Source organism: Scyliorhinus torazame, chromosome 11 (genome assembly GCF_047496885.1).
Source record: "Scyliorhinus torazame isolate Kashiwa2021f chromosome 11, sScyTor2.1, whole genome shotgun sequence".
Classification (NCBI taxonomy): Eukaryota; Metazoa; Chordata; class Chondrichthyes; order Carcharhiniformes; family Scyliorhinidae; genus Scyliorhinus; species Scyliorhinus torazame.
Window position 1 is genome coordinate 20734717 of NC_092717.1, and position 13814 is coordinate 20748530.

The 13814-nt window shown below is 49.7% G+C and overlaps 1 protein-coding gene across 1 annotated transcript in view; it reads right to left on the reverse strand.

Annotated features, from left to right (window-relative positions):
* LOC140385163 (uncharacterized) overlaps window positions 1-13814 on the reverse strand; it is a 223332-nt gene that overhangs the window by 90252 nt on the left and 119266 nt on the right. Inside the window, exon 6 of the mRNA XM_072467026.1 lies at window positions 496-657. Within this exon, the coding sequence (XP_072323127.1) occupies window positions 496-657 (162 nt within the window). The remainder of the gene's footprint in view (window positions 1-495; window positions 658-13814) is intronic.

A 13814-nucleotide genomic window follows, 5' to 3' on the forward strand; every position in this document is an offset into this window, starting at 1 on the left:
AGAGCATTAAATCCAGTCCATGTACTCTGTTTCTCTCTCCACACTTGCTGGCTGACATTGAGAGTATTTCCAGCAATTTCGGTTTCCTTTTTAAAAAAAATTTAGAGTACCCAATTCATTTTTTCCAATTAACGGGCAATTTAGCGTGGCCAATCCACCTAGCCTGCACAACTTTGGGCTGTGGGGGTGAAACCCACGCAAGCACGTGGAGAATGTGCAAACTCCACACGGTCCGTGACCCAGAGCCGGGATCGAACCTGGGACCTTGGTGTTGTGATGAACCACTGCATCACCGTGCTGCCCACAGTTTCGATTTTTATTTAGTTCTACATTGTTGCTAAAATGTTTGATTGACTCATCCTTCATTTTTTTCCTCTAAAGAAACATCTTACCTAACAACTATGAGATCAAATATGCATCTTATCACTCCCAAGTACAGGTACACTGATGTATGGCATTGATTAATTGTTCAGTTTTACTCAGCTTGACAATTACCATAGAGTGCTGCAAGATACAATGGAGTTCTTTGCTTGTAATCCAGAACATGAATATTTGCACCCTTGTTATGTAAGCACTGGAGAGAATTTGTTGCATCATACTTAGCTGCATAATGGAATGGGGTCTGCCATTCTTCAGTCGTTCGTGCCTCAATGTTTGCTAGAAATAAATTAAGAGGTACAAGTAAGAATATGTGAAAAAAATGTGTTTCTTCAAAGTGGGCTTAATACAAGAATCCCACATGACCCAACAAAGGGGCAGCACGGTAACCTTGTGGATAGCACAATTGCTTCACAGCTCCAGGGTCCCAGGTTTGATTCCGGCTTGGGACACTGTCTGTGGGGAATCTGCACATCCTCCCCGTGTGTGCGTGGGTTTCCTCCGGGTGCTCCGGTTTCCTCCCACAGTCCAAAGATGTGCGGGTTAGGTGGATTGGCCATGATAAATTGCCCTTAGTGTCCAAAATTGCCCTTAGTGTTGGGTGGGGTTACTGGGTTATGGGGATGGGGCGGAGGTGTTGACCTTGGGTAGGGTGCTCTTTCCAAGAGCCGGTGCAGACTCGATGGGCCGAATGGCATCCTTCTGCACTGTAAATTCTATGAAAACCTAAACACAGGTTATGTTGTCCCAGTTACTAATTTGTGAAACAAACTCCCTAATTTGTAAAATCTTTTCAGCCTTTAAAATAAAATATCATCATACAGGGCCAAATACCAACTCTTTGTAATCAGAATCAACTTGCCATTTTGAAGTTGAACAAAAGCATGGGGGCCAACTGTTCTCTAAGGAATACCCCATCGCTATGCCTTGACTAATCAGAATCAAATTGGCATTTTGAATTTAAACAAAAGCTTGGGGAACAACTGTTCTCTGGTGCATTGCCCGTGGCAACACTCGACCAATCAGAGTCCACTTACGAACCAATCAACATCCTTTTGTCTTGCATTATAAATTTATTGTTCCCTTCAATATTTGGTACTCTTATAACTGTCCTGATGAATGCAAAATGAAAAGCTTCAACAGCATGTTTCTTTTTTCAGGGAGGTTGGAAAGCAACTGATAAAGAAGGGAAGTTCTTTAAAGAGTCCAGATATATTTCGGATCAAGAGACAGGCTTGGGCAATTCAAATTAATTAGTTAAGATTTGTATCTGGGATATCCCAGATGTGCCACCTTGCCATGGGGATATGTTCCAAGGGAGGTACCATTTTATTTTAGGCTCATCTGTCACAGAAAACAGGCAATATGTTTGGAGCTGAAACAGCTTAGAAACAGGCAGAGAGTGAAAGCTGCCAGGGGCTGTAAAAGCAAAGTAAAGTCGCCATAGTCCCAGTGACCAGAGGATCACCACACCTTAGGCGAGGGGCAAGGTTGAGAAGGTGGGCCTTAATGAATAACTTCAGCTCGTATGGGAACTGAACCCGGCTGTTGGGGTCACTCTGCATCATAAACCAGCTGTCCAGACAACTAAGCTAAACCGAGCAATAGGCAGCCAAGCAAGAAGATAGTGAGGCCATGCTTTGAGCTGGACTGTTCACAATCGTGAGATCCATTAGAGGAGTTAGAGGGGCATTTAGCTGAATGCTGATGGAAGGACGCCAAGAGGGGCTGGTTTAGCTCACTGGGCTAAATCGCTGGCTTTTAAAGCAGACCAAGGCAGGCCAGCAGCACGGTTCAATTCCCATACCAGCCTCCACGAACAGGCGCCGGAATGTGGCGACTAGGGGCGTTTCACAGTAACTTCATTGAAGTCTACTCGTGACAATAAGCGATTTTCATTTTCATTTCATTTCATTTTCATTTCAAGAAACCTCATACCTCAAAAGGTGAATCAAGTGATAGTACATTTTAGTTTGGTCCTGGGATAGAAAACCTCAAGATCATGGAAAATATAGGGGGAACTCTTGGGTAAAAATAAAAATAGAATGAGGAATGACAGGTTAAGATTTTCTGGCTTTAAGAATAAGTTTTTATGGAAAGTTAGTCGTACTTGTTTTATATAATTCCTATACGGTAACAGTTTGTGTTTGAAATGTGCAACCTGTGTTGTAATTCTTTCAGTTTGAATACTGATGCTGTTGATTGCTTTTTAAAGATTAATCAATACACATGTAGGCATGGCGGTGATTTAACTTTGCAGCTTCTGTTTATTTACTTCAGCAACCAAACTAGCAACATGGATTCTGTGGTTCCACTGGCTTGCAAAGCACGGCAAGCTAAACAATATCACAGTTATTGAATTTCTTTTTTTAAAAAGTTAATGGTCTCCTTGGAGATCATAACATGACGTGGAGATGCCAGCGTTGGACTGGGGTGAGCACAGTAAGACGTTTTACAACACCAGGTTAAAGTCCAACAGGCTTGTTTCCAATCACTAGCTTTCGGAGCACTGCTCCTTCCTCAGGTGAATGACGAGGTAGGTTCCAGAACCATATATATCGACAAAGTCAAAGATGCAAGACGATGCTTTGAATGCGAGCATTTGCAGTTAATTAAGTCTTTACAGATCCAGAGAGAGGGATAACCCCAGGTTAAAGAGGTGCGAATTGTCTCAAGACAGAATAGTTGGTGGGTGATCGCAAGCCCAGGCTAGATGGCAAGGGGTGAATGCAATGCAACATGAATCCAAGGTCTCGGTTGAGGCCGTACTCATATGTGTGGAACTTGGCTCTAAGTTTCTGTTCGGCGATTCTACGTTGTTGCGCGTCCTGAAGGCCGCCTTGGACAACGCTTACCCAGAGATCAGAGGCTGAATGCCCTTGACTGCTGAAGTGTTCCCCGACTGGAAGGGAACATTCCTGCCTGACGATTGTTGCACGATGTCCGTTCATCCGTTGTCGCAGCGTCTGCATGGTCTCGCCAATGTACCACGTTTCGGGACATCCTTTCCTGCAGCGTATGAAGTAGACAACATTGGCCGAGTCGCACGAGTATGTACCGCGTACCTGGTGGGTGGTGTTCTAACGTGTAATGGGTACCAATGTCGATGATCTGGCGCGTCATGGTACTGGACCTGGTATTGGGGAATGAGCCCGGCCAGGTGGTAGATGTTTCAGCAGGGGAGCATTTCGGTAACAGTGACCACAATTCAGTAAGTTTTAAAGTACTGGTGGACAAGGATAAGAGTGGTCGAAGGATGAATGTGCTAAATTGGGGGAAGGCTAATTATAACAATATTAGGCGGGAACTGAAGAACATAGATTGGGGGCGGATGTTTGAGGGCAAATCAACATCTGACATGTGGGAGGCTTTCAAGTGGCAGTTGAAAGGAATACAGGACCGGCATGTTCCTGTGAGGAAGAAAGATAAATACGGCAATTTTCGGGAACCTTGGATGACGAGTGATATTGTAGGCCTCGTCAAAAAGAAAAAGGAGGCATTTGTCAGGGCTAAAAGGCTGGGAACAGACGAAGCCTGCGTGGAATATAAGGAAAGTAGGAAGGAACTTAAGCAAGGAGTCAGGAGGGCTAGAAGGGGTCACGAAAAGTCATTGGCAAATAGGGTTAAGGAAAATCCCAAGGCTTTTTACACGTACATAAAAAGCAAGAGGGTAGCCAGGGAAAGGGTTGGCCCACTGAACGATAGGCAAGGGAATCTATGTGTGGAGCCAGAGGAAATGGGCGAGGTACTAAATGAATACTTTGCATCAGTATTCACCAAAGAGAAGGAATTGGTAGATGTTGAGTCTGGAGAAGGGGGTGTAGATAGCCTGGGTCACATTGTGATCCAAAAAGACGAGGTGTTGGGTGTCTTAAAAAATATTAAGGTAGATAAGTCCCCAGGGCCTGATGGGATCTACCCCAGAATACTGAAGGAGGCTGGAGAGGAAATTGCTGAGGCCTTGACAGAAATCTTTGGATCCTCGCTGTCTTCAGGGGATGTCCCGGAGGACTGGAGAATAGCCAATGTTGTTCCTCTGTTTAAGAAGGGTAGCAAGGAGAATCCCGGGAACTACAGGCCGGTGAGCCTTACTTCAGTGGTGGGAAATTACTGGAGAGAATTCTTCGAGACAGGATCTACTCCCATTTGGAAGCAAATGGGACGTATTAGTGAGAGGCAGCACGGTTTTGTGAAGGGGAGGTCGTGTCTCACTAACTTGATAGAGTTTTTCGAGGAGGTCACTAAGATGATTGATGCAGGTAGGGCAGTAGATGTTGTCTATATGGACTTCAGTAAGGCCTTTGACAAGGTCCCTCATGGTAGACTAGTACAAAAGGTGAAGTCACACGGGATCAGGGGTGAGCTGGCAAGGTGGATACAGAACTGGCTAGGCCATGGAAGGCAGAGAGTAGCAATGGAGGGATGCTTTTCTAATTGGAGGGCTGTGACCAGTGGTGTTCCACAGGGATCAGTGCTGGGACCTTTGCTCTTTGTAGTATATATAAATGATTTGGAGGAAAATGTAACTGGTCTGATTAGTAAGTTTGCAGACGACACAAAGGTTGGTGGATTGGTGGAATTGCGGATAGCGATGAGGACTGTCGGAGGATACAGCAGGATTTAGATTGTCTGGAGACTTGGGCGGAGAGATGGCAGATGGAGTTTAATCCGGACAAATGTGAGGTAATGCATTTTGGAAGGTCTAATGCAGGTAGGGAATATACAGTGAATGGTAGAACCCTCAAGAGTATTGAAAGTCAAAGAGATCTAGGAGTACAGGTCCACAGGTCATTGAAAGGGGCAACACAGGTGGAGAAGATAGTCAAGAAGGCATACGGCATGCTTGCCTTCATTGGCTGGGGCATTGAATATAAGAATTGGCAAGTCATGTTGCAGCTGTATAGAACCTTAGTTAGGCCACACTTGGAGTATAGTGTTCAATTCTGGTCGCCACACTACCAGAAGGATGTGGAGGCTTTAGAGAGGGTGCAGAAGAGATTTACCAGAATGTTGCCTGGTATGGAGGGCATTAGCTATGAGGAGCGATTGAATAAACTCGGTTTGTTCTCACTGGAACGAAGGAGGTTGAGGGGAGACCTGATAGAGGTATACAAAATTATGAGGGGCATAGACAGAGTGGATAGTCAGAGGCTTTTCCCCAGGGTAGAGGGGTCAATTGCTAGGGGGCATAGGTTTAAGGTGAGAGGGGCAAGGTTTAGAGTAGATGTACGAGGCAAGTTTTTTACGCAGAGGGTAGTGGGGGCCTGGAACTCGCTACCGGAGGAGGTAGTGGAAGCAGGGACGATAGGGACATTTAAGGGGCATCTTGACAAATATATGAAAAGGATGGGAATAGAAGGATACGGACCCAGGAAGTGTAGAAGATTGTAGTTTAGTCGGGCAGCATGGTCAGCACGGGCTTGGAGGGCCGAAGGGCCTGTTCCTGTGCTGTACATTTCTTTGTTCTTTGTCATGCAGAGATTGCCATGGCAGGGTTTTGTGGTGTTGTGGTCACTGTTCTGAAGGCTGGGTAGTTTGCTGCAAACAATGGTTTGTTTGAGGTTGCGCGGTTGTTTGAAGGCATGTAGTGGGGGTGTGGGCTGAATGGCCTCCTTCTGCACTGTAGGGATTCTATGATTTTAGGGAGAGTATGTCAGCTACAAGGCAATTGCGATGGCCAGATGTGGCAGTGAAGCACTAGTTGCGCTTATTGGAAGGTGAGCTCAGGTCACACTCGTTGCTGCTAGATTCATGGATGGTAATGAGAACGTCTAGTGAGGACAACCCATTATCTTCACATGGCTTCTGTGAGCATTGCACGCCTGTCTGACTGATGGTAGCGCTTACCCTTTGTGATAAGTCTCATGTCGTGGGGGCGCAGGGGTAAACATAGAAAATAGGGGCAGGAGGAGGCCATTTAGCCCTTCAAGCCTGCTGCGCCATTCATTATGACCATGGCTGATCATCCAACTCAATAGCATAATCCTGCCTCCCCCCGCCCCATATCCCTTGATCCCCTTTGCCCCAAATGCTGTCACTAACTGCTTCTTGAAAATATACAGGGCAGGATTCTCCGGCGGCCAACACCGGAATTGTGGCAGGCAACTGGATTCACGCCAAATTGCAATTCTCCGGTGCCTCGACAGTGCCGTCAATGCATTCCATTCTGCATGTACAGTAAATGCTGTTGGCATATCATTAGCGGTCCTGACCCGGTTGTGGTGTTGGGTGCTCTGAGGTACAGACGAACCAACACGGTTGCGATTGGTACAACGCAGTTTTATTCCAACTAGTTATTTACACATCTGACTTGGTACTCAGCACGTGGTGACTGTGTGAGTGTCTTGTTAATGAGGTCCTGGCCTTGTCCTGTCTCCAGATGGACTGGCCAGCAGGAGTCGTGTTTCTTGTCTTATACTGTGTCTGCTCTTGTCTGTGATTGGCGGTCGTGTTATGTGTGCTAATTGGTCTGTTGGTCTGTCTATCATGATGTGTGTGTTGTGATGTGTGTTTGAATATCATGACATCCCCCTTTTTTTTACAAGATTATGTGCCTACGTGGTTATAAATATAAATGTGTCCTGAGTGCAGCTAAAGGTGTGTGTGCGTGATATTTACAGCATGTACATGTGGCGTAACTATATACAAGGGGCGATGTCAGGTGTGACATGCTAACGAGGTTGTACCATAACAAAAGAAGAAGAACGGTGAAATTTGGACCGATCAAACGAGGCCTGGAACGATAAAACAGTGACATGTTACAATACAGTAGTTGCTAAAATTTGACGTGTGAACAGTCTCATAAGTCCAGTCTAGTAGGCGGGCGATGAATTTGGGTTGACCGCCTCAAGGGTGAGTCGAGAACCACCGGCTGAGGTGCGAGCCTGGCCGCGGGCGGCGACAGAAGGGGCATGGTATATGGCAGCTCCACGAAGTCGCTATCAGGAACCAGTGGAGGACACGGCGTCTGTGTATGGTTCCGTTGCGAGCGTGGAAGTAGGCGAAGGGCTCGGCGATTGCGCCTATGCACGGATCCATCCGGCATGCGTACCAGGAACGAGCGGGTAGCCACGCATCGGAGAACTTCGGCAGGTGCTGACCAGCCACCGTCTGGTAGGTGAATGTGGTCGTTGTCTCCAAGGGCCAGGGAGGGAAGATCAGTTGCCCTTGTGTCGTACGATCTCTTCTGGCGATCGCGCTGCAGTTGCATCCTATGCAGTACCGGAGCATGGTCTATTGTTGGTGCCAGGATGGAAGGCACAGTGGTTCTGAGGGCGCGACCCATCAGCAGCTGTGCTGGCGAGAGACCCGTGGCTAGTGGGGCCGAGCGATAGGCCAGCAGGACGAAGTAGAAATCCGATCCGGCAGCAGCAGCCTTGCAGAGAAGCCGCTTGGCAATGTGAACGCCCTTCTCCGCCTTTCCATTGGACTGGGGATGCAGAGGGCTGGACGTAACGTGGGTGAAGCCATACGAGGCTGCAAAGGACGACCATTCATGGCTGGCAAAACAGGGCCCATTGTCCGACATGACAGTCATCGGAATGCCGTGGCGAGCAAAGGTGTCTTTGCAGGCCCTGATGACAGCAGAAGACGTGAGATTGTGCAGGCGTATGACTTCTGGGTAATTGGAGAAGTAGTCCACTATGATAACATAGTCCATGCCAAGCGCGTGAAATAGGTCGACACCCACCTTCGCCCAGGAGGACGTCACCAGCTCATGGGGCAGAAGCGTCTCAGGAGGTTGCGCCGGCTGAAACCTTTGGCAGGTTGTACAGTTGATCACCATGTTGGCAATATCGTCACTGATGCCCAGCCAGTATACCGCCTCTCGGGCCCTCCGTCTGCACTTCTCGACCCCCAAGTGGCCTTCGTGTATTTGATCGAGAACCAGCTGGCGCATACTGTGCGGAATCACAATCCGGTCCAGCTTCAGAAGGATCCCATCAATGATGGCTAGGTCGTCTCGTACATTATAGAACTGCGGGCACTGCCCTTTGAGCCATCCTCCCGTCATGTGGCGCATCACTTGCTGTAAAAGGGGGTCGGCCGCTGTCTCTCGGCGGATGCGGGCCAGACTGGAGTGTGGCCGTGTGTGTTTTGTGTGTCACCTGGAGCTGGCAGGATCCGATGGCAGGGATAACGTTCCCGTTGTAGTCGACCATATTGCACTGGGATGGCTGGATAGGTGGTCAGATTTGCCACCTGTGCCTCAACCTGACATACGAACCCCTCCGCATCTGGCGGTGTGCTCACTGCTCTGGATAGGGCATCCGCCACGATGAGGTCCTTCCCTGGAGTGTAGACCAGTTGGAAGTCGTACCGCCTGAGTTTAAGTAGGATGCGCTGGAGGCGAGGGGTCATCTCGTTCAGGTCCTTGTTTATTATGCTGACCAGGGGGCGGTGGTCAGTTTCGACCGTGAACCGTGGAAGACCATAGATGTAATCGTGGAACTTGTCTAAACCGGTTAGCAAGCCCAGGCATTCTTTTTCGATTTGCGCGTAGCGCTGCTCTGTGGGGGTCATGGCCTGCGATGCATAGGCAACCGGGGCCCATGACGACGTGTCATCCCTCTGCAGGAGCACTGCTCCAATGCCGGATTGGCTGGCATCTGTTGAGATTTTGGTGGGACGAGACGTGTCGAAGAACGCCAACACTGGTGCCGTGGTGAGTTTGCGTTTGAGCTCCTCCCATTCCAGCTGGTGTGTATGTTGCCACTGGAACTCTGTAGATTTTTTGACGAGGTGGCGCAGAGTCGTTGTGTGGGAGGCAAGGTTGGGAATGAATTTCCCTAGGAAGTTGACCATTCCAAGGAAGCGTAGGACAGCCTTCTTGTCGGCCGGCTGCGGCATGGCTGTGATGGCGCTCACCTTGTCTGCATCCGGACGGACCCCTGACCGGGAGATATGGTCCCCCAGGAACTTCAATTCGGTCTGGCCAAAGGCGCACTTGGCTCGGTTGAGGCGCAGGCCGTTTTCCCGTATGCGGGTAAAAACGTGTTGGAGACGATGTATGTGCTCCTGCGGTGTGGTGGACCAGATGATGACATCGTCCACATATACGCGCACCCCTTCGATGCCTTCCATCATCTGCTCCATGATTCTGTGGAAGACCTCGGATGCCGAGATGATGCCAAATGGCATCCGGTTGTAGCAGAATCTGCCGAAAGGGGTGTTGAAGGTACATATCTTTCGGCTGGACGGGTCCAGTTGGATCTGCCAAAATCCTTTAGAAGCATCCAGTTTCGTGAATATCTTGGCTTGGGCCATTTCACTGGTGATCTCCTCCCGTTTGGGTATGGGATAATTTTCCCGCATAATGTTATTATTGAGGTCTTTGGGGTCTATACAGATGCGGAGCTCGCCAGAGGGCTTCTTGACACACACCATGGAGCTGACCCATGGCGTGGGCTCCGTGACCCTGGATAGGACCCCTTGGTCCTGGAGATCCTGCAGCTGCAGCTTGAGGCGTCTTTAAGTGGCGCAGGAACCCTGCGAGGTGCGTGAACGACCGGGATGGCGTCCGGTTTGAGGCGAATTCGGTAGGTGTATGGCAGTGTTCCCATGCCTTCGAATGCCTCCTGGTTGTGGGCGAGGAGCGATTGGAGCTGTGCGTTGAACTCTGCATCCGGGAAGTCAGACGTGCCGTCTGGAGAGAGAGAGAGAGAATTTGTTGCACAAGGTGGAGAGCCTTACATGCCTGTGCGCCCAGCAGGGAGTCCTTCGATGAGCCAACTATCTCGAACGAGAGTGTGGCCGTGTGTGTTTTGTGTGTCACCTGGAGCTGGCAGGATCCGATGGCAGGGATAACGTTCCCGTTGTAGTCGACCATATTGCACCGGGATGGCTGGATAGGTGGTTTGACCTTCATGGCATAGAATGCTGACCATGCTATGAGGTTGGCGGAGGCACCAGTGTCCAGGCGGAAAGTGATCGCCGATCGGTTGACCATCAGGGTGGCACTCCATTCATCGGCCGGATTGATGGTGTTGACCCGGTTCACATCAATGACCGCAACCCGGAAGGCGTCTTGGTCATCTGTGTCGTCGGTTTGGATGTCGTGATGTGGAGGCTGGATGGTCCGCACGTGTCTGCGAGGTTGTCGGAGATGTGGAAGATCCACAGGTTGAGCCGCTCGACAGTAGGCAGCGTAGTGGCCCATCTTGCCACAGCGTAGGCATTGTCAGGTTTTTGCAGGACATTGCCCTTTTAAATGTGCAGCTCCACAGTTGCCGCACGTCATGACGTCATGGCGTTCGTTACGCCACTGCGCATGCGCAGTTCGGTCTTGCGGTGGGCGCGCCTGCGCAGCACGTCCCTCAGTGTTGCCGTAGGTTTTGGCGCGCACAAACGCGGGAGGCCTCAAAAAGCACGCGAAACGGCCGCCCTCGTCCGGGCCGCGGGCCGGGAGGTACTCGATTGCCTGGATGCGTTCGGCCTCATGGGCAGCCTGGTTTGCCGATTCGATCGCTTGGGACCCCCTCCGTGCCGATTCGGTCGCCTGAAATTGGGCATAGCGGCTGGTCGCATTTTCATGCAGGACACAGGCTTCAACTGCAGATGCTAAGGTCAGGCCTTTAATTTTTAGAAGCTGCTGGCGTAGGCCACTGGAGGCAACGCCAAAAACAATCTGGTCCCGGATCATGGACTCTTGAGGTGGTGCCGTAACTGCAGGACTGCGCGAGTATGCGGAGGTGCGTCAGGAAGGGCTGAAAGAGCTCATCCTTACCTTGTAGGCGCTGCTGAAAGATATACCTCTCAAAGCTTTCATTGACCTCAACGTTGAAGTGCTGGTCGTGCTTGAGGAGGACCGTGTCATACTTAGATTTGTTCTCGCCTTCCGTGAACATCAAGGAGTTGTATACATCAATGGCGTGCTGACCTGCGGTAGTAAGGAGCATGGCAATCTTTGTTTCGTCCGAGGCGCCCTGTTTTTCGTTGGCTCGCATGAACAGTTTGAATCGCTGCTTGAAGAGCTTCCAATTGGTGCCCAGGTTCCCAGCGACTTGCAACGGCTGCGGTTTGTTGTGGGTGTCCATGGCTCAGGATAGCAGATTTGCCGGTAAGTATCGATTCACTCACTGGTACCATGTGGTGTTGGGTGCTCTGAGGTACAGACGAACCAACACGGTTGCGATTGGTACAACGCAGTTTTATTCCAACTAGTTATTTACACATCTGACTTGGTACTCAGCACGTGGTGACTGTGTGAGTGTCTTGTTAATGAGGTCCTGGCCTTGTCCTGTCTCCAGATGGACTGGCCAGCAGGTGTCGTGTTTCTTGTCTTATACTGTGTCTGCTCTTGTCTGTGATTGGCTGTCGTGTTATGTGTGCTAATTGGTCTGTTGGTCTGTCTATCATGATGTGTGTGTTGTGATGTGTGTTTGAATATCATGACACCAGTATTCTCTGGGGCCTCCGTGATCCTCTGCCGGGGGAATATCCGACTGCGAGATTCACTTGTGCTTTTAGAAATCATGAAACAGGCGCCGTGTCTGATAAGGGAGAGAGGGGGTATGAAAAGTGTCCAACATCACCTGAGTGTGCTGACAATTGTGCTGCTGGCTGGAGGGGGGGGGGGGGGGGGGCAGGGGGAGTAGTAGGTGTTGGCCTGGAGGTGGGCTGTGGGGTTAGGTTGGACGGGCACAGAACACCATTGTCACAGCCTGCTAGGCGTCCATTTCACTGCACACACCACTAACTGCTCACTGTGAATTTAGTGCCACGGGTCTTATGGGTCCGCCCCCCAGGCACACCCCAAGGTACCCTCTGGCCCCAGCCGGCAATTAATGGGATGGGTGCGCCCCAGTGCAACTAATGCCATCTTGTTGGCTGGGATGGTGTGTGTGGGGAGTGGAGTGCTCATATGCTGCTGCAGCTTGTCAGCCTCTCGAGTGCCAATCCCGACCGCGGCGAATCTGACACTGTTTTTCATTGGAATTGATCGTGTGCCACGTGGTGCCAGTGCTAGCCCCTTAATGGTCGGTGAATTGGTCCAGGTGCGATGCCAGTTTTGCTGTCGTAGAATCTCACGTGTAATGGTGGTATCCATGTCGATGATCTGGCACGTCTTATAGCCAAGTTCCGCACACATGAGTGCGGCCTCAACCGGGACCTGGGATTCATGTTGCATTACATTCAACCCTCACCATCTGGCCTGGGCTTGCGAAATCCTGCCAACTGTCCTGGCTTGAGACAATTCACACCTCTTTAACCTGGGGTTACCCCTATCTCTGGATATGTAAATACTTAATTAACTGCAAATGTTCACATTCTAAGCATTGTCTTGCATCTTTGAATTTGTCTATATATATATGTTTCTGGAACCTACCTCTTCATTCACCGGAAGAAGAAGCAGTGCTCCGAAAGCTAGTGTTTGAAACAAACCTGTTGGACTTTAACCTGGTGTTGTAAGACTTCTTACTGTGCTCACCCCAGTCCAACGCCGGCATCTCCACATCAAGAAAAGTACAGCGCAGGAACAGGCCCTTTGGCCCTCCAAGCCCGTGCCAACCGTGCTGCCCGACTAAACTACAATCTTCTACACTTCCTGGGTCCGTATACCTCTATTCCCATCCTATTCATGTATTTGCCCCTTAAAGGGGCATCTTAAAGCTCAGGTACCAAGGCAATCTCAGTGAAAACTGCCCTTGGTTCAGGCAGAGATTCGAGATCTACCTGGTAGCGTCCGACCTAGATGGCGTGGCGGATGCAGAGAAAATAAAGCTTCCACTTACCATCGCGGGTCCAGAAGCAGCTGAAATCTTCCAGACCTTCAAATACTCAAAGGGGCAAAACAAAAGCGACTTCCAGGCAGTCCTGGACAAATTCCAAGAAATCTGAGAGGATCATACGAGAAGAAACGGTAAAAGAGGCGCCAAAACTCACCACGAGGTAGGCTTGCAGCAACGAACGGCAGTTTTGAATTTCAGCCATCTTGGAAAAGGTGCTGCACATGCGCAGTTGCGAGAAGAGCGCACAGACCGGGAAGGTCCGTTTGTGCATGCGCGAGACGCCGCGCATGCGCAATTGCGAAAAAAGGTCCAAATAAAGGAACAGCGATATGCGCATGCGCAATCGCTTCCTACGACCACCGCCACACCCTTCATGACATCAGAGGCCCTGGACCACACCCACTTAAAGGGGAAATGTCCTAAAACACGGAAAAAAAGTTTTAAAGCCGTAAAACACAATTCTTTCACCTGGAACGGCAGCACAATGCCTGAAATTCGACCAGTAGCTGAAAGTAACCTCCGCAGAACCATGCAACAAGCAGTTAGCACCGCTCAAAGAAATGATACAGTCCTTAAAGACTATGACTCAGACCTTTAATTCTTCTTTGGACATCGCGAGCCCAATGCCAGCTCCAACACAAAAGGTGATATTATGGTCCTAGAAGACTACGACTCAGACGATAATTTCATCATTGGAGATGGCGA